The 24,236-nt window shown below is 42.9% G+C and overlaps 2 protein-coding genes across 5 annotated transcripts; one reads left to right on the plus strand and one right to left on the minus strand.

Annotated features, from left to right (window-relative positions):
* The first annotated feature begins 982 nt into the window (after positions 1-982).
* On the plus strand, positions 983-5,239 carry HSPA5 (heat shock protein family A (Hsp70) member 5). The gene is made up of 8 exons (XM_063082149.1): positions 983-1,344; positions 1,432-1,663; positions 2,021-2,158; positions 2,495-2,607; positions 2,699-3,089; positions 3,203-3,440; positions 3,731-3,898; positions 4,333-5,239. The coding sequence occupies exons 1-8, from the start codon at positions 1,223-1,225 to the stop codon at positions 4,893-4,895; spliced, it is 1,965 nt and encodes a 654-aa protein (XP_062938219.1). The 5' UTR covers positions 983-1,222; the 3' UTR covers positions 4,896-5,239.
* A 1,607-nt stretch (positions 5,240-6,846) lies between these two features.
* RABEPK (Rab9 effector protein with kelch motifs) lies at positions 6,847-23,154 on the minus strand. 4 transcript variants are annotated; one of them, XM_063082431.1, is made up of 8 exons: positions 23,125-23,154; positions 22,110-22,168; positions 19,545-19,702; positions 16,793-16,945; positions 12,417-12,578; positions 9,573-9,722; positions 7,416-7,565; positions 6,847-7,143 (listed from the first exon to the last, which is right to left on the minus strand). In XM_063082431.1, the coding sequence occupies exons 2-8, from the start codon at positions 22,160-22,162 to the stop codon at positions 6,851-6,853; spliced, it is 1,119 nt and encodes a 372-aa protein (XP_062938501.1). In that variant the 5' UTR covers positions 22,163-22,168; positions 23,125-23,154; the 3' UTR covers positions 6,847-6,850. The 4 variants fall into 4 exon arrangements, with proteins under 4 accessions (XP_062938501.1, XP_062938502.1, XP_062938504.1 ...); XM_063082432.1 differs by lacking the exon at positions 23,125-23,154 and adding an exon at positions 22,502-22,609; XM_063082434.1 differs by lacking the exon at positions 16,793-16,945.
* Between the last annotated feature and the right edge of the window lie 1,082 nt (positions 23,155-24,236).

The raw sequence follows: 24,236 nt of genomic DNA on the forward strand, positions 1-24,236 counted from the left end.
CTATTAAATGCGTTTAGCACTTTAGAACTTTTCCAGGAGTGAAGACAGAAAGGTATCAAGAATAAAGGATGAAGAAGGCCTTGTGAATGATAACCTAAGCCTCAAAGGGAACGATGGGCAGGGGAAAGGAAGGTTAGCAGTGGCAATCTAGAAAAACGATACATTCCAGGGGGGGAGTGTTGGCATCAGTAAACCCTTCAGGAGAGGGCTGCCACAGTAGGGAGGGGACTCCGGTAGGAGGCAATTACTTTAGCTAGGCCTGTCCTGTGACTTACCGTGGGGCAGGGCAATGGGGAGAGGCCTGCTACAGACAGAGATAATCAGGCAGGGGTGCAGAGGAAACAGAATTGGCTGGGAGCCATGATTAGCACCCGGACAGAGCCCAGACCAGGCCCCCAGCTCGAGGCTGCGGGCCAGTGAACAAACAACGGCCTCAAGGCGCGGATACCGGTAGTGGCTGTGAGGGCAGAGAAAGGTGTTCCGAGGTGATCACAGCATCATGAGACCTGTCTGCTTAGGGCGGGAGGAAACCCAGGAGGAGGAATAGCCGCTTCCCGCTTCGGCAGGAGGAGAGGATCGGCGGTACGGAAGCGACGAACGCAGGTCCCACCGCCCCGGGGGACCAGGCGCGCCCGACCGGCTCCGGCCGACCAGGGCCTCGTATGGAGGCGGGACCTGAGCGATTACCGGCGGAAACGGCCTCGGGGTGAGCGGTCACACGAGGGACGGGCAGCTGCTGAGCCAATGGGGCCAGCACACGGAGCGGATGTTACCTCCCATTGGTGACAGTTGGGACTCACCAGCCGCCAATGAGTTCGCCAGGAGGGCGTAGCGGTGACGTTAGTTGCGGAGGAGGCTTCTTCGAATCGGCGGCGGCCAGCTTGGTGGCCTGGGCCAATCAGCTACCTCCAACAAGCAGCGCCTCCACCAATCGGCGGCCTCCACGACGGGGCTGGGGGGAGGGTATATAAGCCGAGTCGGCGACAGCGCGGTCGACGCCTGCCGAGACAGAACAGACCGACTGTCTGGGGGATTTGCGAGTGGCGGAGATAAGCGCCGCGGCCTGCCTTTCCAGACCTGCTTTTCGCCGTGTTAACAGGCGGCTCCTCTCGTCTCCAGGCCCCGTTGTCCTCAGGCCGGTGACCTCCTTCGCTCCCGTGCCGAGGCCTGTGTCTGGATTGCCCGCGACGTCTGCCCGCCCGCTGACCGCCTGGCCGCCGAGATGAAGCTCTCCCTGGTGGCCGCGGTGTTGCTGCTGCTCGGCGCGGCGCGTGCCGAGGAGGAGGACAAGAAGGAGGACGTGGGCACGGTGGTGGGCATCGACCTGGGGACCACCTACTCCTGGTAAGGGGATTAGTGGAGGGGGGCATGGGGCGTGGCCTCCTGGTGCGGGGCTTGGTGCCGATTCCTTCCGTTGGGTTTTTCCGCCAGCGTCGGGGTGTTCAAGAACGGCCGCGTGGAAATCATCGCCAACGACCAGGGCAACCGCATCACGCCGTCTTATGTGGCCTTCACCCCTGAAGGGGAGCGTCTGATAGGCGACGCGGCCAAGAACCAGCTCACCTCCAACCCCGAGAACACAGTCTTCGACGCCAAGCGGCTCATCGGCCGCACCTGGAACGACCCATCTGTGCAGCAGGACATCAAGTTCCTGCCTTTCAAGGTCCTGGGGTTTTGTCATCAGGATAGAGGTGTAGGGGTGGTGGGAGTATTTACAGTTAAGAAGTCGCCGGAAGTCAGTGTTAGGATAACAAGAAAAAGGATGTAGATTTGATGTGTATAATTGTTTAATAATTTCAGTGTGTTGCAAACAAATACTCTGTGCACGGTAGTTTGGGATTAAAAGACTGTTTAAAACTGAAGAGATTTGTCTTTGTAAGACACTTACATTACCTAAGTATTTGTCAATGTTCAGCTCTTAGGGACCAAAGAAAACCAAACTATGAGTGAGGAAGTGGGTCTTTTTAAAGTTTGAAATGTCATTGCTTCTGTGTCTGAAAATTATCATGTTTTAAAATAGGTGGTTGAAAAGAAAACTAAACCATACATTCAGGTTGATATTGGAGGTGGGCAAACAAAGACATTTGCACCTGAAGAAATTTCTGCCATGGTTCTCACTAAAATGAAAGAAACTGCTGAGGCTTATTTGGGAAAGAAGGTAAATATTTCTAAAACAATGCATTTTTTAAGTTATTGGCCTTCTTCGTTGACTGTTATGTATAGATGCCTTTATGGTTTTAAAAATTTGAATCTGAATGACATCCATGTTTGTCAGGTTTAATTATTTATTGCTTTACTATGGGCCAAACAAAATACTAGATACTTTTCATGTGTTGTCTAGCACTTAATGCTTGCAATTCCATGAGTATAAAATTACATATATTCGTCTTACTGATAATCTGAACTAGAACTAAAGTGATGGTTTGACCATGATTTAAATAAGGGTTAAACCATGTGACAAAATACACTTAACTAACTTTTGCTATCCTTTTAGGTTACCCATGCAGTTGTTACTGTACCAGCCTATTTCAATGATGCCCAGCGTCAAGCAACCAAAGATGCTGGAACTATTGCTGGACTGAATGTCATGAGGATCATCAATGAGCCGTAAGTGTAAAATTCAGGGATATGGTATGTTTGCCAAATAGGGGAAATGTGAACTTGACTAAGCTTTTTTCCTTTTACATCCTTCTAACAGTACAGCAGCTGCTATTGCTTATGGCCTGGATAAGAGGGAGGGGGAGAAGAACATCCTGGTGTTCGACTTGGGTGGTGGAACCTTTGATGTATCTCTTCTCACCATTGACAATGGCGTCTTCGAAGTCGTGGCCACTAATGGAGATACTCATCTGGGTGGAGAAGACTTTGACCAGCGTGTTATGGAACACTTCATCAAGCTGTACAAAAAGAAGACTGGCAAAGATGTTAGGAAAGACAACAGAGCTGTGCAGAAACTCCGGCGTGAGGTAGAAAAGGCCAAACGGGCCCTGTCTTCTCAACATCAAGCAAGAATTGAAATTGAGTCCTTCTATGAAGGAGAAGACTTTTCTGAGACTCTGACTCGGGCCAAATTTGAAGAGCTAAACATGGTATTTCCTTGCTTTTTGCTTTGCTAATGAGATCTAGTTAGACTCTCTGAATTTAGGACAGTGTATGTAGATATAACAGGCATCACAGTAACCATGTCTTTTACTTATTCTAGGATCTGTTCCGGTCTACCATGAAGCCTGTCCAGAAAGTGTTGGAGGATTCAGATTTGAAGAAGTCTGATATTGATGAAATTGTTCTTGTTGGTGGCTCTACTCGAATTCCAAAGATTCAACAACTGGTAAAAGAGTTTTTCAATGGCAAGGAGCCATCCCGTGGCATTAACCCAGATGAGGCTGTAGCATATGGTGCTGCTGTCCAGGCTGGTGTACTCTCTGGTGATCAAGATACAGGTATGTTATTGTCACAGCATCTTCCACAATGCTTCAGTACCTTGATGGGAAGACTATAGTTAGCTGTTGCTTTGAAAAAACAATAGAATATGAGCAACAAGGTCACAGTTAGTAAAGAGTACAGGGAAGAGAAGCCTGGGGCAGTCTCAAGATTCTTAGCAACTGTGATTAATTCTCTGCCTCTAAAATGTTTATGCTTAGAACCTAAACAGATGGCAAGACAGAGAAGTTAAACAGTTTGTGGGGAGAACCTGAATTAGAATTTAACTTGATTAGCTTACCTTTTGCAGGTGATCTGGTACTGCTTGATGTATGCCCCCTTACACTTGGTATTGAAACTGTGGGAGGTGTCATGACCAAACTGATTCCAAGGAACACTGTGGTGCCCACCAAGAAGTCTCAAATCTTTTCTACAGCTTCTGATAATCAACCAACTGTTACAATCAAGGTCTATGAAGGTAATCACTTATGTTTGTTAATATCATGGTTAAATATAATTTCTTGTTTAATATATACCCTTTTGAAATGGCTGGGGAAAGAATGGCTATTTTCAGATAGGGGGTCCTTAATTAGTGTTGAGTTTCATAGTCAGCACTTACTTAGTTATTTAGCATTCTTTCCCATTACAAATAACTTCTGAGTTGGCTCCTAGAGTGCAAGAAAAAGAAAGGGGTTCACAATGCTTTGAAGTAGAAGAAATTCAGTTAAGAGTTAGTTGTAACTTAACTTACTGTTAGTCCTAGTTGCTGCTCCTCCTAACCATTACTGAGTTACTTTTAGCTTGATAAAGTGCCCTTGCCACTATAGGTTCCAACAGACTGAAATGTAGAGGTCAAGATGTACTAATTCTTGTCAGGAACAACTAACAAGTTTTTCTCTGTGTAACTTCCAGGTGAACGACCCCTGACAAAAGACAATCACCTTCTGGGTACATTTGATCTGACTGGAATCCCTCCTGCTCCCCGTGGGGTCCCACAGATTGAAGTCACCTTCGAGATAGATGTGAATGGCATTCTTCGAGTGACAGCTGAAGACAAGGGTACAGGGAACAAAAATAAGATCACAATTACCAATGACCAAAACCGCCTGACACCTGAAGAAATTGAAAGGATGGTTAATGATGCTGAGAAGTTTGCTGAGGAAGACAAAAAGCTCAAGGAGCGCATTGACACTAGAAATGAGTTAGAAAGCTATGCCTACTCTCTGAAGAACCAGATTGGAGATAAAGAAAAGCTAGGAGGTAAACTTTCCTCTGAAGATAAGGAAACTATGGAAAAAGCTGTAGAGGAAAAGATTGAATGGCTGGAAAGCCACCAAGATGCTGACATTGAAGACTTCAAAGCTAAAAAGAAGGAACTAGAAGAAATTGTTCAGCCAATTATCAGCAAACTCTATGGAAGTGCAGGCCCTCCCCCAACTGGTGAAGATGATACAGCAGAAAAAGATGAGTTGTAGACACTGATCTGCTAGTGCTGTAATAATGTAAATACTGGACTCAGGAACTTTTGTTAGGAGAAAATTGAGAGAACTTAAGTCTCAAATGTAATTGGAATCTTCACCTCAGAGTGGAGTTGAAAATGCTATAGCCCAAGTGGCTGTTTACTGCTTTTCATTAGCAGTTGCTCACATGTCTTTGGGGTGGGGGGAGAGGAAGAATTGGCTATCTTAAAATCTGGGTTTAAAAAGCTGGATTAGGGTGTGTTCACCTTGGAAATGTTCTATTTAACAATTGGGTCATGTGCATCTGGTGTAGGAACATTTTTCTACCATAAGTGACACCAATAAATGTTTGTTATTTACACTGGTCTAAATTTTTGTGAAAAGCTTCTAATTAGATCATTTATTTTAGGAAGATAACTAAAATTTAAGATTAGATTCTCATGTGTGTGTGTTGGGGGACATTTGGGATGTTGGGGTAATAAAACATTTCTATGCAGTACGTTCAAGGAATTTGTCTAGCCTTAAATCTAAGAAAAGGGAAGAGTTTCATCCATTTACCTAGGCAAGGGCCCATTTCACAGTGCCCAAAAATGGGGGTTTTTTTGTTTTTCAGTGGCTGGCTGTTACAGGGTACAAACCTTGGACCTTGGTGTTACCAGCACCATGTCTAACCAACTGAGCTAACTGGCCAGCCCCAAGAGGTGGGTTTTCTTGAACAAACTGTATATTGTATTTGAAATTCCCTACATCCCCTTATCCTTCTAAAACTTTGTAGCTTTATAGCAATATGATGTGTTATAGCTGCAGATTCTCTCAAGAATTGATGAAGGTTGATCTGAGTTCAGTGGTGTTTACCACTAATTGATCGGATCTTAACCCTTGGCTTGGTGCTGTCAGCACCATGCTCAGCCAGTGAGCGAACCGGCCATCCCTATCTAGGATCCGAACCCGTGGCCTTGGTGTTATCAGCACCACACTCTCCCGAGTGAGCCACGGGCCGGCCCAAGATTCTTTGTTCCCTCTCCACTCCCATTACTTCACTTGACTAGCCTTTAAAAAAAAAAAAATGGAGTGATCTGATCACTGTTGACCTTATACACTTGAATTTAAGTTATAATTTTAGGATGTGAAGTTGTATTTTGAACACTAGCTGCATCAGATTCTCCATCCCTGAAATTTCTCGTTAGTGTTTCCGGGGTAGGATCTAGGATGGGTCTACCCATTTGGTGATTGTGGGCCAAAGGCAGTGGTTTGTGTCAAGACAGGTTTAGAATTACTTAGATTGGCTTCCTGAGGAAAGGGTTGATCTAGGTGAATAGTATGATCAATAAAGGGCAGGCTGTGTGGTGCTAACGTGAAATCCAATACTGTCCAAGGATACGTATTTTATAGATGGGCAACTGGCTGAAAGGTTAATTCGCTGAGGATGGTAAAATGGGCCTGACACCATCCTCTGCCGCACTGTCCTGAAAAGCATTTGGGTGGGCCTGGAGTGTAACACAAAAGGCCTGCAGGTCAAGCCCAATACCAATGTTAAAACTGACCTATGGTCCAGTGTGCACTGGGCTAGTGGAGTTAGAGGGTACAAGGACCAGTCTTCATCCCTGTCCCCAACGGCTCTCTCTCCCAGGTACCAACAGTTTGCACCTCTTTCTGAGGAGTAGCTACTAAATATTAAAGATAGACTTCTACTGGTAAATGCCCACTCTAATGTCTATAGCTTAGGTTGTATCTAGCATTTATGCTTCTGCAATATTGTGATTAGTATTGATAAGAACCAATCACACTTACCTAAGTTGTATTACTGGTAAAACCCTTTATATATTGGAGGGTTTTGCACTGGGCCATCCAGTTCACCTCTTCAACTACCCAAGTGGATAAGAGCAAGACAGACATAGTGCAAAAAATACTTTGGAGGTATAAAACAGTTAAGTTTTTGCTTTTCTGAAGTAATACAAATGTGGGTTTTATTAGTCAACTACAGTCACAATACAATCATTATAGATTTCCCCTTCTGTATTCATTCCACCAAACACAAAACAGAGCAATGTGTCAGTCTGACTTTCCTCATGTGAGTCACCGCCTTGGGACACTCCATTGACAGTGGAATCCCCTTTCTCAGCTCCACAGTTTAGAGTGACAGAATTTGAATCTTCTTTCTCAGAAGTAGATGTCACTGGCCATGGAATGATACACATGGAATGGTCCAGTCGTCCAGGGGGTAGGAAAGTATCAAATTTAAGCAAGGTCCAATGCTGCTTTTCTATGTTAGGGAGGAAAAAAAAAAGGCTCTGTGTTAATAAATATCCGGAACTGCTTAGTGATTTACTATATCAGCTGAGCCCTAACAAACAGGAAATAAAGGGGAAAAAAACTTATGGTGGTGTTACTGCCTTAATGATGTCGTTTCCTACAAGTGTAGTTTCCATTTCTTTGGATTTAGACACAGAGAAACCAAATTGAAAAACTAAAGTACTGTGCCACTTTTCAAAGAATGTTTACATTTATTTAAAGACCAGGAGTGACACTGCTCACCTATTTGATATTGGTACATTGTGTCTAGTGCTCCAGTGGGAGTCATTCCACCAAAGATGTACAAGTGTTTCCCCACAGCCACAGCTGAGTGGGCAGCACAGCCTTCAGGAGCAGCCCCAGTGGGACTTAGCTTCTGCCACTTCATATCACCTGCCAAGAGAACGGAAGTGTTTTGGCACATCATAAGCTAAATCTATAGCAGTTCGCAAACCAATCACTGAAGGTCATTCACTAAGAGCTCTAAAAGATAATATAACAAGGTTTAGTGTGCATAAGAATTATCTGGGGAAGCTTGAAACTCTGATTGGGTAGTCCAGGGAGGGAGGGAGGGGCTCAGTGACCTAGAGTTTTAACAAGCATCCCAGGTGACTCTGATGTAGGTGATCTTTGGAGCACACTGAGAAATGTGATACAACTTTTTATGGTGTCCATCACCTTTAACTGTTCACCATTAACTGTCCAGAAGCAGGTAAAGTTATATGTGCCTGTGTGAGTATATATATGCACATACACGTATGCGTGTTTTAAATACTAAAAGTTCCTTAAGAAGCAGCTTTGTGAGTGCTAGCTAGACACTTTAAATATCTTGCTCACTTCACTCTCATAATAGCCCCATGAAATTGCTATTATGTCTCCCTACCCCCTTTCTTCCTACAGATGAGAAAACAGCATTAGAGAGGGAGAGAAACTTATCTGAGACCCTACATCTTATAAGTGGCAGAGCTAGAATTGTACTCAGGTCTGGCTCCAAAGCCTGTGTCCTCCATATGTAACGTAATGCCTCAGCACTTACTACGAACCAATTTTTTGCAGGGGTATCTGCATCTTTTCAAACAAGCATTCCAATGAGGCATGAAATCATTGTATTTTAGGTACACAGAACCACCTGGGTAGGCAGGAGAAATAGCCAGGAAGTAGTTCCACAGTACAAGAGAAAATAAATTTTTCGTTGTTGGTGGTGGTGGCTGGCCAGTATGGGGATCCAAATCTATGACCTTGGTGTTACCAGCACCATGTTCTCCCAAACAAGCTAACCGGCCAGCCAGAACTTTCTTTTTAAAAATAATCATTAAAAACCTATCTGACTGCATTCAACAAATGCTTCTGTGAAGATAGATAGTTTCCATCAGGGGCCCAGCATCTCAGGGTAAGAAGGGAGAATCACCCAGTCTGGCCAAAATCCCAGCAAATGGAGCAATCCCAGCCAGTGTCCCTGCCCTCAGATGCCATCATGCCAGAGAACTCAGTGCTTGGCAAGGTAGCCTGATACACTGCAAAGGAGTTCCCACGCCTTTTGCCTATTGTTCCAATTCTTGCAATCTGGAGCAACACAGAACATGTTCATTTGTTCATCCATCCACTCATTAACAGGTATGCACTATTACCCACTATCTGACAGACACTGTGCTAAGTGCTGAAAATATACCGGGGAACAAAGGACATGACGTCCCTGCCCTAACAGAGTTCATGCCTGAAGGAATGAGCCAGAATGAGTCCAGGCTCTCCAGAGCACGTTAGCCCTTCAGATGCTTAAAGACAATTCTCATGTTCTCTCTAACTTTCCTCCTCCCAGTTTAGCATGACAAGCGTGCAGTTTTGGTCACCCACCTCCAGACACACTCTAGACATTATCCAGGCCCCTCATGGGTTAATGGCTAATGCCTGAAAGAAATCCAGTTGAGGAACACAAATCATAATAAAATGTAATGAAAGAGCAGGGTTGTTGGGAAGATAAGAGATAATAAATGGCTGGGCACATGGTAGGCACTCAGGAAACAATTGCATTCATTGTTATTATTATTTATTATCATTCAGGCCACATTTGACAGAATCCAGTGAAGATTCTGCCAGCTGGTCAAATTACTCACACATAAGAGCAAGGCTATATTCTTTCAAAGCACATTTTTTATTTTTTTTTTATTTTATTTTTTTTTTAAATTTTTTTAATTTTAATTTTTATTTTTTGTTGTTGGTTTTTCGTGACAGGCACTCAGCCAGTGAGTGCACCGGTCATTCCTATATAGGATCCGAACCCGCGGCGGGAGCGTCGCTGCGCTCCCAGCGCCGCACTCTACCGAGTGCGCCACAGGCTCGGCCCTCAAAGCACATTTTTTAAAAATTTAAGCAGACAAGCCCCCATGCCCTCCACCTACTTACTTATATCAATGCAATGGAGATCGTCATAGAATGTTTCCCTTGCTAAGCCTCCATGGATGAAGAGCTTTGTCCCTGCTGCCACCATCACATGACCATGCCGGGGGGATGGAGGATTTCCAAGTGTTTCTGGCTGTGACCAGGTCAGAGTCTCTAGAAAAGTAAATTCACTGACATCAAATGGCAAAGCTATGAAGCAAGAATGTGAGAAATATACCTAAATCTCTTTATCACCTCCCAGAAAGCAAAGATGTTCTAAGCTGGAAGGGACCTTGAGGTCATTCACTCCAATTTACCAGCCCAATCCAGGCCTCCCTCCCTCTATAGCCTGTGCAGCCTCTGCCTGGACACTTCCAGAGCTGCAGAACCCACCACCTAACATACGTGCCCCTTCTACAGGACATTAGGAAGCCATTCCTTGCTTTGAATTTAAAAAGATCTCCCCTCAAGCTTGAACCTAGAACCACCCCAAAGTTAAAATGAATGAATCTGCTTTTTTCTGTGACAGGCCTTCAGAGTATTCTTTTTTCAATACCATATCCTTAACTCATTTGCTGAAAGGGTGGAGATAAAGACTACTTTTAAATAAAAATTAGGTAGGGCCTTCTGACATGGCAGTATAAGATAATGGGTAGAATATGGGATTTGGAGTTAAAACCAGTTATTTCACTAACTGTGTGGCCTTGTGCCAGTTACTTCCCTAAGCTGCAGTTTCTATAGCTGTATAAAGCCAATACCTGATAATACCTACTTTTCAGGGTTGAGTTATGGATTAAGTGAGATAAGGTACATAAAGCACAGGCACAGAGAAAGTACTCAGTACATGAGAGTTATGAATATGGTTATTATCCATGAACAATGCTGATATGTTTTACTGTAGGAAACCCTTTGTATCTTCAAAGCTGTACGTATATAGAATTCTGAAAAATGAATTAATCATTTCAATATACCAGAAAGGTTTTTAAGGAGTACTGCAAAAACTACTTGGGACAAGGGCCTGCCAAACAATTTGTCTTTGAATTACTGTTTATGACATGCCTGCTGGTTGTTCATGGAGCCCCTAGTGTTTCAAGGAATATAATTTAAAATAATCTGAAAAGGTTTTTGCACAATTATGTTCATCATAGTATTATTTGTAATAGAGAAGAATTGGAAATAGCCTAAGTGTCCATCAGCAGGTGAATGTTGAGTTACTGGTAAAGACATGATGAAATACCATGCATTTTATTAAAAATGCTGGTGAAGACTTTGTGATTGCATGCAGAAATGCTTAAGTGAAAAATACAGGATACAAATATTACATATAGAATTATCGCTATTTAAAAAAAAAGACTGGAAAAAAAAGAACTAAAAAAAGACTGGTAATACAATGAGATGCTAATAGTAATTTTGGGGTGATAGTATAGTATTATAATATACACACATATCTACATATTTTTCTTCCTTCTCATAGTCTTATATATTCAAAACTAAGAGTATTTAAAAAAAAAAATTTAAAAAATTAAAAAAAAATTTTTTTTTTGGTGGCTGGTATGGTGATCCAAACCCTTGAAGTTGGTGTTACAAGGTTGCTCTCTAACCAACTGAGCTAACCAGCCAGCCCCAAATTTTTAAAAACTGCTTTAAAAGGCTCACAAAGCCCATTACTTCTGGAAAGAGAAGTCATATTATGATGTATTGATTCTCCCAATTTTACTTTGAAGTTTGAAATTCCACTCATTGCATTTTCTCAAAAAAACCTGCACCTTTACTATGAAAAACACATGAAAAGTATTTTTGTTACGTTATTTATAAAATGTTATTCATAAATGCCCACTAGTAAGAGAAATAAATATAAGTAAATGCTCCTTAGACAATTTGGCTAGAGATCTCACAATTTTAAATGTTCATACTGTTTTGACCCAGTAATTCCACTTCTCAGCATCTATTCCATATAACTGTTCATAGCACATACAAAGATTAACATATGCAAATGTCCACTGTAACACTATCAACAAAAAGTCAATCAGAAAAATGGCTGAATGAATAAAGGATACCCACAGAAAAATATGCTTTACATGGATACTGGTACTGATTTAGAAAGACATCCATGATATGTGATTAAATGAAGAAGTAATAATAATAATAATACAGTTAATATTTATTAGGTACTTTCTATGTGCAAGGCTGTGCACTATATCACATTATCCTGTTTAATTTTTACAACTCTTTGTGGTAAGCACTATTATCTCTATTTTACAAGTCAAAAAACCAAGGCCTACAGAGATTAAGTAACTAGCCTAAAATAACACAGAAAGTATGTGTTTAGTGAGATCTGGTCCTTGGTCCAGATCATGTAGCTTTGAAGTTTACACCTTCAACTGCCAAGATCTACCCCTACTCCCCAAAATTAAACTGCAGAACAGTATTCATAATTTGATACCATGTATGTGTTTTCTAAGTTTTTATATAATTTCAAAATTCACAGAAAATTTATGTATGTACATAGGCATATGTATGTATAATTTATAAATGCATAGGAAAGTCTGGAAGCAGACATTAGGAACTGCTAACAGTGTTTACCTCTGTCTGGGGAATGGAAAGGAAAGGCTAAAGAGGAAATTTTTACTTTTTCACTTTATAAATTGTACTGTTTAAATTTTTAAAATGGATCACTTATACTTTTTTAAATGCAAATTTTGCTGTGAGGAGAATATATTAGCTAAGAGATGTACCAAAGAGGTCTAAAAGTGAGACAATTACCCAGGGTTTCATTTTATAACCTCTGCTTCCTACATCAACTAAGGTGCAGGCCAGGGTGGCCCTGCCCAGGTAAGCAGCAACCCCAAGGTGCCCGCCAGTCCATACTTGCGTCAAACACATGCAGCTTCACATCTTGCACGGGCTGGGTGCCTCTCTCTCCACCCCCAAAGACATATAGCTGGTTTCCAATGGCTGCCGATGATGTGTGGAATGTTCTTGGAGATGGTGGGGGACTGGTCACTTCTGGTGTGGTCCACATCCTGGTTTCTGGTTCAGAAAGAAAGCAGGCACCTAAAACACCCAGCCTCAGGACTGTGACTTTGGTGCTGGGGCTGGGCAGGTTCACCTTCCAAACCCCAATCCCCAAGGGGGACAGTATAGTTTTAGGAAGGGATCTCATACTCACCAATGTCAAAGAGGATTGAGGATGATACTTAGAATTTGCTCAGACAGACCAATATTCTCAAGATTGAAAAGCCATAAATACAATTAAGAATGAAGCAATTTGTTTTGGGAGGCCTTCAAATACCCTCTTTGTACCCTCTACCCCTTTACTAACTACCCTGCCCAGCACACATTCCGAGGAGCCCAAAATCTGCTAAAATTCATTCCCACTAGATACCAGAGTCCAAATATGCCAAATTTCTCAGAAAATATGGCCATTAAAAGAAAGTAGATGTTGGGCTGACCCCGTGGCGCACTTCAGAGAGTGCGGCGCTGGGAGCGCAGCAGCGCTCCCGCCGCGGGTTCGGATCCTATATAGGGATGGCCAGGACGCTCCAGTGAGCGAGGTGCGGCCGGTCACAAAAAAGAAAAAAAAAAAAGAAAGTAGATGTTGTTATTACAGTTTCAGTAGCAGTAATAATAGTTCCTACTAAACAGTAAGTGCTAAATAAATATTAGTTTCCCCATTTTACAGCTAAGGGAATTGAAGCAGAGACAGATTTAGCCACTTGCTTAAGATGACAAGGCTAGTAAATGGTTGAGTTGGGATTTAAATTCTGTTTCAATAACACCAAAGTCTATGTATTTTCCACTCTTTTGACTTGAGAATAAAATTTCACCACTTGGGCAGATGCATGTAGAAGCTTATTTCTTTTCAGAATGAAGCATTAAATTTATAGAAACCAATGCATTAATTGAGCACCTTCCTTGCATAGAATCATTGCTTTAAGCACTCTGTCATCCACACCATCTTCACTCAACCTTGCAAGATGGGCAGAAAGTATCAACACTTTGCAGATGAAGAAACTGAAAGTCAGAAAATTTAAATCCTTTCCCCTAGGTCACAGCACTTGTGTGCAGCAGAGCAGGAGTTTGAACTCAATCTGGCAGAGTCCCACATTTGGTCCACCACAACACACCAAGAAGTATTTCTTGTCTGGGAAATTCTGTGCCATTTGTAAAAGGTCTGCATTCAGTATACAAAATGACACATGAAGCATTTGCAATAGGTGTGGGACTTGAGACTGAACAAGTCTCATCCTATATCCAAAGCAAAATGTAATTGTCTCTATAGCTACACATCTTGGAGAGCTTTTGGGTCTTAGGAGTAGTTAGAAGGCACACACCTCCAAGGTCAGAAAATTCTGGGGTTGTGTTGCTGCCAGTCAAACATTAGTAAAAATAATCACAAAAGAGTACTAAGCCATTTGATGGACTTGCCTTGGTAACAAAAGAAACTAATGATTCACTTATATTTTTCGTATTTCTTGGGCATGGTATTAAATTATACTTTCCAGGAGAGAAAAAAAATATGATAGAAAATCAATTCCTTTGATAGGAGCTTTCCCAATTTTCACTGTATTTTATTTAAATGGATGCCATCATTGAAAATCAAAAGGCTAGGTTTCCAGAGCTGATTTCCATCTGCCAAACCATAACTATGTCAACCACAACAATTAACAATTGTTGAGTATTAACTATGTTAATTGAGTTAATTTAAATCCTTGACAAAATTAACAAGGTAGGAACTATTACTATCCCAATGTGACAGAAAAGAAAACTGAGGCAGAAAGAAATTAAATCACTTTCTCAAGGTCATGGTTAGTGCACAGCAAAGCACAGACCTTGATCTGTGCTATTCACCACCACAGTGTACTCGCTATTCCAAGCAAACTGGCTTGATAATGGGGCAAGCAGTCTACTGAGTGTCTACTGTATTTCAGACTGTGTTCTGGACTCCGGGTATTCAACAATGAACAATCTTTCAAAGGTACTTACAGTCCAGAGAGAGAGAGCAGGGAGAAAGAGGGAAGACAGGCAATAAACACCCTAACAAATAAATCAAATTAATGCAATATATAAGAAGATACTTTTTAAATGCTACAAAGAAACTTAAATACTTGACACATAAGAAAATTCAGTCCAGTCTCCTGAACTCTGACCAACTGCTCTGCAAATATATTGTTGATAGAGGGAACTGGGCAAGAGCTGACTGACATGTGAAAAATGTCCAAGTCACTAGTGATTAACAAAATACATATTTAAACAACTAGATACAAGTTTCTTGCCTATCAAATTAGCAATGTTTAAAACTGATAAATTTCCTGGTATGGGCCAGCTGCCCCCACCCCCCAAAAAAAGCCAAATAAATAAACTCATAAATTTGGGCTGGCTGGTTAGCTCTGTTGGGTAGAATGCAGTGCTAGAACACCAAAGTCAAGGCTTTGGGTCCCCATACTGGCCAGCTGCCAAAAAAATACATAAATAAAGTAAAACAATAAAACTGGTAAATTCAATGGTGGTCAGGAATGAAACAAGCACCATTAAACACAGCTGGAGAGAGGATAAATTTAAAAAATCTTTATGAAGAAAAATTTGATGGTATGTATCAAAAGCCTTAAAAAGGGGAGCTGGCCAGTTAGCTCAGTTGGTTAGAGCATAGTGCTGATAACACTAAGGTTCAGGGTTCATCCTTGTACCAGCCAGCCACCCCCAAAAATAAATAAATAAAAGGTTCACAGTGTTTTACTTAGTCTTTTTATTTCTGGGCATGAATCCTAAGAAAATAATATGAAATACAGTCAATCAATGACTTCTTTTTTTTTTTTTTTTTTTACAAGATGACCAGTAAGGGGTCTTAACCCTTCACTTGGTGCTGTCAGCACCACGCTCTCCCAAGTGAGCCATGGGCCAGCCCAGTCAATGACTTCTGAATGAAGATGTTCACTGCTTTGTTATTTAAAATGGTAAAAACCTGAAAACAACCTAAATGTTTTAAAAATGGGGGAATTATAGTACTGTCATAAAATGGAGTATTTTTGGCAGCTGGCCAGTATGGGGACCTGAACACTTGACCTTGGTGTTATCAGCACCACACCCTCCTGAGCTAACCAGCCTGCCCCATAAAATGGAGTATTATACATCCACTCAAAATGATGTTTTTTTTTTTGTTTTTTTTTTGTCTTTTTCGTGACCGGCACTCAACCAGTGAGTGCACGGGCCATTCCTATATAGGATCCGAACCCGCGGCGGAAGAGTCGCTGCGCTCCCAGCGCCACACTCTCCCTAGTGCGCCACGGGCTCGGCCCTCAAAATGATGTTAACAAAGCATTGTTGTTAATAGGAAATCATTTCTGCAGTGACGATGAAATTAAAAGAAAAAAGGTACAAAAGTGTATATCTCAGGTTTGTAAACATGTAGAGAAAAGACAGAAAGGAAGTACATAGAAATGTTATTAATAGCCTTAATGTAGTAGGATTATGGATGATGTCTGTCCACTTATTTACATTTTTCAAATATTTTATAATGAATGTATATAATATTTATAAAGAGAGGCAAAAACAAAATTCTTTTAAAATGATAAAAAGACAAGTCCACCTCCCACAAATGGTTAGCAACCTCCTCTCGTTAGTGATGTTCCCAAGCTGCTTCCTCTATGATAAAACCATCAGTGAGACCAGTTAGGAACTTTGCACTATTGACTAAAAGAAACCTACTAGGAGGATCTAGGTCAGGGTTTCTTAACTTTGGCACTATTGACATTTTAGACCAGTTAATTCTTTAATGTGGGGGCTATTCTGTGCATTGCAGGATGTCAAGCAGTGTCTCTGGCCTCCACCCATTAGACACCAGTAGGATACCCCACCCCCAGTTGTGATAACCAAACATGTTTCCAGACCTTGCCAAATGTCCCCTGGGGGGCACAATTACCCCCATTGGAGAAACACTGATCAAGGTGACTTGGATTTTAGCCTGGCTCAGTCACTGACTCCGTGGTGACTTCAGGAAAGTCACTTCTCCACTGAAAGACCTAAGTTGCCTACTTGGCATACCTGTTCTTTGAAGTCTCTTCCAGCTTTGACACTTAAGGAGTTGATAACTGAAGATGTTACCAGAAAAAACAAAATATAGTTCTGTTATTTTCAAATTCTGCTAGAAATTAAAATTCCTACCTTGTATGAGATAAGCAAAGTTAAATCAGTACAATCCAAATGTACTGGAACTGTTATTGGATTTATAACCTTTGGCTACTTACCAGGATTCAGGACTTGTAGACAATTTCGATTTCCTGACTGGCTGGCTCCTCCAAATACCCAGATACTGTCAGGTGTGCAGGAGGGGACGAAGCTGGCATGCTCATACCGGGGCAAGAGGCCCTCTGAGGTGGCTAAATCCCACTGGTGTGTGCCTAGAAAACATTTTACCCAGTTCCTAGATTGGGGCTGTCAACTGTTCATACTGGTTGACAAAGTTTGGGAGGGTATGGAGGAGAAGAGGGACAAAAGCATTAATGAACAACCATCACATCACCAGAAGGCAATGTGGTCAGCCTCCAAAATGTTCTAAAGTAGACATTTTGGGGACTGTCTGCCTAGTCTATAAAACCTCTTCAATGGAAGCCGCCCCCATTCTCCCAACCACAGGGGTAGATCCCAGATGACATGTTTGTACTACAACACCGACTTTCTAGCCTTAGCTGATTGGGTCAGAGGTAACCACATGACCCAAAATGTGCCAGTTAGATCCACTGCTTCCACTCTCTTATGAGGCTGGGCTGTACTCCTGCCCTTGGATTCTGCAAAACACTCTGTATCTGTTTAAGTAAATCCATCTTTTTTTTTTTTTTTACTGGCTTATGTGGGTTTCTGTTACCTGCAACTAAATGATCTGTGCTAAAAAAGTTCACAGAAAAATAATACTTAACCTATTTAGTCATTTTAGCTAGCAAACCACTTACACAGTGAAGCAAGTTTTTATCCCCATCTTACAGGACACTGAAGTCCAGATGGTTTAGATGATTGAGCCAGGGTCACAAAGCTAGTAATAGGCTGCAATAAAGAAGTAACTTAACTAGACAGTAAGCACCTTGAGGGCTAAAAGAGATTTAATTTAACTTTGATTTTCTAGTGCAGGGAGTAGAAATTCAAATGCCTAGACAGGAGTAGTGTGGACTATGGCAAACTGGAGAATGAGAGCCCCATTAATAGGTGGAAACTCAGCTCCCACTAAATGTTGCCATGTAGAAATGCAGGCCTACTGATATCAGACCTTCCAAAATTATCAGGAGAAGCCAAACCATTTCCCTTTTTATATGTAGAGTCCTGCATATTTGGATTGTAAACAACTTAAGATTAAAACAATAAAGAATCCCTATCGTGGCCAGCCACCAAAATAAAATAAAATAAAACAAAACAATAAAGGCAATGTTACATGGACCTAACAAAACACATATGAGGGTCACCAGTTTTCAACATCTGCCCTTGTATAGGGTCTACGGTGGTCACTTGCTCATTCATTCATTCAAATACTTATAAAGAACATATTCTGTGTTAGGCACTGTTGGGTATGATGATGAGCAAAATAACCACATTTCCCATTTCCAAGGAGCTTATACTCTTGGGGGGAAGATAGACATGGGGGGAAGACAGACAAAAAGCAATCACATGTGATAAGGGATGTAAAGGATGGGATAAGAATACAGGGATAAGGATGGGAGAGTACATGATACTATGGACATGTAGGGGTGTGGTGCCAAAAATAGTCCAGAGGTATCATGGAAAGCTTCCTGACAGAAGTGACATTTAATATGGGATCTGAAAGATGAAGAGTAGCCAGATGATAAGGAAAGGAAAAAGCCATTCAAGTAGAGGGAACAGTATGTGCAAAGGCTTGCAGGCCAGAAAATTTAAGATATGTTCAAGGAACTAAAGGATATTCAATGCAGAAAACGTGGGTTGGGGAGAGCCAAGAAATGAGATTGGGAAAGGCTTGAAACGCGGGGAGTGACATGGTTAAATTTGTATTTTAGACAATGTTCTCTGGCTAGGTATAGAAAGTGCACTGTACAGTGGGTAAACTTGGAAGCAGAGAGACAAGTGAAGAGGCTATTGTGACAGTCTAGCTAGAGAAAAATAGTGGCTTGGATTACACTAGTAGTATTGGAAATGGACAGACATGGATGAGGATAAGAGATATAGTCATGTGTCACTTAATGATGGGGACACGTTCTGAGAAATGCATTCTTAGGCTATTTCGTCATTGTGTGAACATCACAAAGTGCACTTACACAAAACTAGATGGTCTGGACTGCTACATACCTAGGCTATGTGGTATAGCCTATGGCTTCTAGGCTACAAACCTGTACGATATGTTACTGTACTGAATACTGTAGGCAACTGTAACACAATGGTATTTGTGTATCTAAACATATCAAACATATAAAAGGAATTTTTCAGCTCTTTTATAATCTTATGGGACTGCCATCAGATGAACAGTCTTCAAAAAGTCCACTGAAAGATTTGTATTATCTTTTATTTATTTATTTATTTATTTAAAGATGACCAGTGAGGGGATCTTAACCCTTGACTTGGTGTTGTCAGCACCACGCTCTCCCAAGTGAGCTAACTGGCCATCCCTATAGAGGGATCCAAACCCTTGGGCTTGGTGTTATCGGCACTACACTATCCCAAGTGAGCCACAGGCTTGCCCTTATCTCAAAGAGATAGGAGTCAACGATGTCTACTAGAGAAGTATTTGATGAACGAATGGCTGGATGGCCAGGGTTCCATAAAGGCTCTTTCCCCCAAAACAAGGAGGTATTGGTCAGGTAGATGTGTGCTAGGGGTCTGCTGAGACCTTATGGACCTCTCAGTGATATTCACTTTTTTAGAGGAAAACCCTGCTGTCTGGTCTGAACTGATGTTCTTAGGAATGCTCTGCTCATGGCTGGCAGCACAAAGCCCTGCTCTCTGGCCACAGGGAATGTGCTCTGCAGCTGCTGGTCTTACCCAGATCCATGGTGTGCACATCTGAGAAGCTTCTGTTTGGGTTTGCTCCCCCAACAATGAAGATCTTCCCTCTCTTGGAGTCACCAACAGGGGGTAGATATGAGCAGCTGTGGCCAACTCGAGCACAGGGGCTATCTCCAAGGGAAGTCAAGGTGTACCTGCCAAAGGGAGGATGTATTCAAGAGGCCTGAGCAGAGAATAAATGCAGTAGTGTGTCCTTTCCATTCCTCAGGAAACATGCACCAAAATGAAGGGTCTTATATATACACAGACACTTTAAATTATATCCAGCAAAGCAGCTCTTCCCTGATTAATAATAGTACCTTCTCTTTGCACACAGTCTTTGGCTTTTCAATTTTGTCACTACTTTCATCTCACAGTAATCTAATAGGGATGCACTAGGCTAGTAATTGTCCCCACCTGGTAGACAGGGAAACTGACATCCAGAAATGTTCACTGGTATGTTACAGGATGGTGGTTAGGAACATGGTTTGTGAATGCAGGCAGGCCTGGTTCAATTTCCAGCTCAGGTACTTATAGATGTGTAACCTTTTGGGAGTCACTTAGCCTTTCTGAACTTTAGTCTCCTCATTTGTAAAATGAGAAGAGCAATAGTTCTTACCTTGAAAGTAACTGTGAGGACTAAGACAAAGCCTCATAACAGTGCAGGGAAGAACTGAGTAAATGTTGGCTAGAGCTTTATGAGCAATCATATAGGAACCTACAGCCCAAGGCTCTTGCTACTAGCTAGCAAAGCCTCCCCATCAGGAAATATTCTACAGAATTTATTGATCATAGGAGCCTTTCCAGATTACTCACAAAGCTCAACCTGGAAGCCAAAGCTAACACTCTGAAAAATCAAATAGAGGATCCAGTCATTCTATTCTCCAGAGTTATTCTGAATGCTGATTGGAAAAACACTTCAAGCTTCCTGGCTGGAAAAGAAAATTCTGTAGCTGCTTTTCAGGCCATGTCTTTCTTGACCTCCCTGGTATTTGGTACTGACCCCTCCCTCCTTCTTGTACCTTTCTCCTAACCTGCTTCCCCGTCCCTCCCTTTTGGTTCTCTACCCACCTTTCTGGCTGCTCTCTCTGTTTCCTTCTCCAACTCCTTTCCTGCTAGCCTCCTCCTAACTCTCAGTATCCTTGGGATTCTCTTCTCTCAGTCCATGTTTGCTCACCTGATTAATTTTATCTGTATTGATCACTTCAATTATCACCCATCTATATATTCATCAGTGGTTTCTAAATCTCTCTTTTTTTTAAAAAAAAAGATGACGGGTAAGGGGATTTTAACCCTTGGCTTGGTGTTGTCAGCACCAAGCTCAGCCAGTGAGCCAATCAGCCATCCCTATATAGGATCCAAACCCGTGGCCTTGGTGTTATCAGCACCGCACTCTCCCGAGTGAGCCACAGGCCGGCCCTTAAATCTCTGTTTCTTATTCAGATCTCTCTTCTGATGTTCAGATTCACATACTTCACTGCCACGTGAATTATTACTAATGATGTACTGGGCATGCTGCTAACCATGTTACAACCCTGGCTTCACTTAATCTGCACAAAACCCCTTTGAGGATTAGTGCCATTATCATCATTTGAGTTTTACAACTGAGAAACTGGGGCTTAGAAGGGTTAAATGACTTTCCCAAGAGCACACAGCCATCCAAATAGATGGCGAATTAGACAAAAAAGTCCTTGCCTTCATAGCCCTTACAGAATAATTGGGAAGAGAAATGTTAAGCAATTTCACAAATATCTATTTCATTTCAATTGTTGTATAAAGGCGTACAGGATGCATATAGATACATAGTATGAGAACATATCATAGGAGGGCCTTACTCTGTAAGGAGAGGTGGGGAATGAAGTGGTCAGAGGAGACTCTCTGAAGAAGCACTATTTTGAACTCAAATCTGAAGTATGAGTACGAATGATCTGGGCAAATACCACAATGAATGTATGTTAGGTATACAGCAAGATGGATGCAGGGAAGCCAGACTGGAGGCTCTCCTTCAAGGTCCTGTGGAAACATTGCCACTTCTCTGTAGCCTTCTGCAAGCCCTACCTCAGCAATGATCAGGCTTCATCATCATCACCTGCTTAGTCTGCAGGTGCACCTGCAACTCAGACTATTTACCTTTGTACCTACAGCACTTATATACACAGAAGCTGCCCCTGTAAGGCCAGTGTGAGTTGTTGAATGAAGAGTTGGTTGAAGGGGCTGCCAAGAAGCAGTGAAGCCAGTTTAATCCAAGTTCAATTCCTTAAAAGTTTTAAAAATGAGTCACAGCTCAGGGGAAGACACAACACTGGAGCTGAGAATGCCAGATGGTCAGTGTCTTACTCTTCCTGGTAAACAGATTTTAATAAAATCAACATCTGTTCTGTGATAATTATTGCCCCCTATCTTTCCTCTGAAGACCTTCTCAGACAGTTTGAGTCTAATTACTAGAAACTGCAGACAGTTTCATCTCTACCCTTCTTTGTTGATGATCAAATGTGTTAGTAAACTACTTATAAATGAAACAAAAACTCATGTTTTTCTGTGTTTGATCCCTTTCTTACAGACCATGTTGCTTTCCTGGGCTTGTCTCCAGGCTCCAACACTGGCAGCTGCTTCATGGTATCCTATGCATAAGAAAAAAAAGGCACTTTTTAGATATTTCTGATCATCTTTTTCCTGGAACACAGAACAAATCAGGTCACTCTCCTCTTTAAAAATATGGAGGCAAATATAACACAGCTTTCTCAACACAGCTATAGAAGTTTTTCCGCTAAAGTTTTCTGTGATTCTCACGGGGGAGAAGTATATATGAAAATTTCAGAGGTCATAAAATGTTTATGTTTATTGAAAGATAAAACATTTAAAGAGGCTGGGAAATACTGAACTCTTAGGTAAATCTCGGCCTCAGCATGGCATAGAAGGCAAGGCCTTCTGGTGTCAACTTTTCTGTAACTCACCTCCACAATGTCTTGCAGTATTGGGCTTTTTACTGTTCCTCCAGCACGGCAGTGCCTTTCATAACTTGCAGGCTGTGCTGCTCCACCTACCTGCCACTTTCTTCTCCCTCTGGGCTCTGAAGGTATCTACTAAGCCACCATCATTGCAGGAAACACTTTGAGTGTTATTATCTATTTAATAGTGTCTAGACTAGATTCTAGATTCCACTAGACTAAATCCCTGGAGTGCTGGGTCTGTCAGATTCACCCAGAGAACCTACCGATGGGCCAGACATAGAGTAGAAGCGAGTGAGAGATTTGTGAATGAAGAAAGAAAACGGATTAACGGACAGATGAATGGATAAATCCCACCTGCGGCCTAGCCACTGACCGCCATCCCCGAAGTCTAGAGCTCAGTGGGGTGCGCTTTGCGGGGGCGGGGACCCCCTCATCCCAGGGTCCTCCCCGCGTGGCAGCTCTGCAGGGCAGAGAACAGACTGGTTCCTTTCGGTCAACGTGGCCAGGCCGGAGTCCCAGGGAGCTCTCCCCGGCCCTTACCACCTCGGACCCAAATGATGCGGCCGCCCCTGCCCGGGACCGCGCTAGACACCCCCGGCCTGGAGACCCCCAGCCCGACACGTTACCTGCTGCGGCTTAACTCAGTCCCGGGCCGTGGCTCCGCCCCGCCCCGCCCCCCGGGCCCCGGAAGAGCCTCGGGGCCAACCGCTCCGCTCCGCCGCCGCCGTCGGCCGTGTCGGGAGGACGCAGGCGCCGCCCTAGGAGAGGCGCGGAGGGGCCCTCCAGACCCGGGGTGGCTGCCGGGACGGGTATTTCTCGAGAACCAAGCGGGCCGGGCCCTCCCTGGAGCTTATTGGGCAGATAAGACGAAGCTACTTGCACACGACCTGCAAGCGAAGTGCGCGGACTTGGGCGTCCACTTAGGTGACCCACCTTCCTTCGGCCGTTGGTCTGTCCGAAAGGGGCCAACGGTTCCCTTTCAGTCACAGCGGCCGTTAGGGGTGGCTTCGGAAGGAGACGCTGGAGGGCGCTGTCCCACGTGTGCCGTCTGCCGGCGCAGTCCTTAAGCCCCTTCAAGCTTTGGTGCCCGAAACAGCTGACTCGTCCCGCAAGCGTTTGCGGTTTTGGCGGGCACTGCGGAAATACGGCCCTTGGCCTCCAGGAGTTTATAATCTAACTAGAGAGAGATTGAGCATGAAGACAAGTAACTAGGCACGGTTGTAGTGTGAGAGGAATAAAAAGTTCATCAATGAAAGTCTCTCTTTGGGGGGAAATTACTTTTCTCCGGGCCTCGGTGTCGCCCATATGTAACGTGGAACTAATAAGATTTGTCACGGTTGTGGTGGGGAGCCCAGGAGATAATGTATATAAAGGACTCAGCACCCAGGGGCTGGCGCAGAGCCGGTCTGTAAAGGGTTAAGGCTATTCCTGGCTATGAATGAACAACGTCTGCTTCATCGCTGATCTGGATCATAACCATAGGTTCCCTGGGACTTTCCTGAAAAGGGAGGTTGCTCACGTCTGTGTTTCAGAAAACCCCACTCTCTGAAACAGTCACTGTGTCCTAGGAAATAGAGGAAACAGCTGAGGTTGGAAACAAGAGTTCCTGTAGTACAGAGCTGTGGTACCCTAGTGGGAAGAGGTCAAATATGCCTGGGTTCGAATCCAGGCTCTAGCACTAACCGTCTAACTCTGACATTTGGCAAATTCATTACCCTTGCTGAACTCGTTCCCTCAT

This window comes from Cynocephalus volans, chromosome 17 (assembly GCF_027409185.1).
Source record: "Cynocephalus volans isolate mCynVol1 chromosome 17, mCynVol1.pri, whole genome shotgun sequence".
NCBI classification, from domain to species: domain Eukaryota; kingdom Metazoa; phylum Chordata; class Mammalia; order Dermoptera; family Cynocephalidae; genus Cynocephalus; species Cynocephalus volans.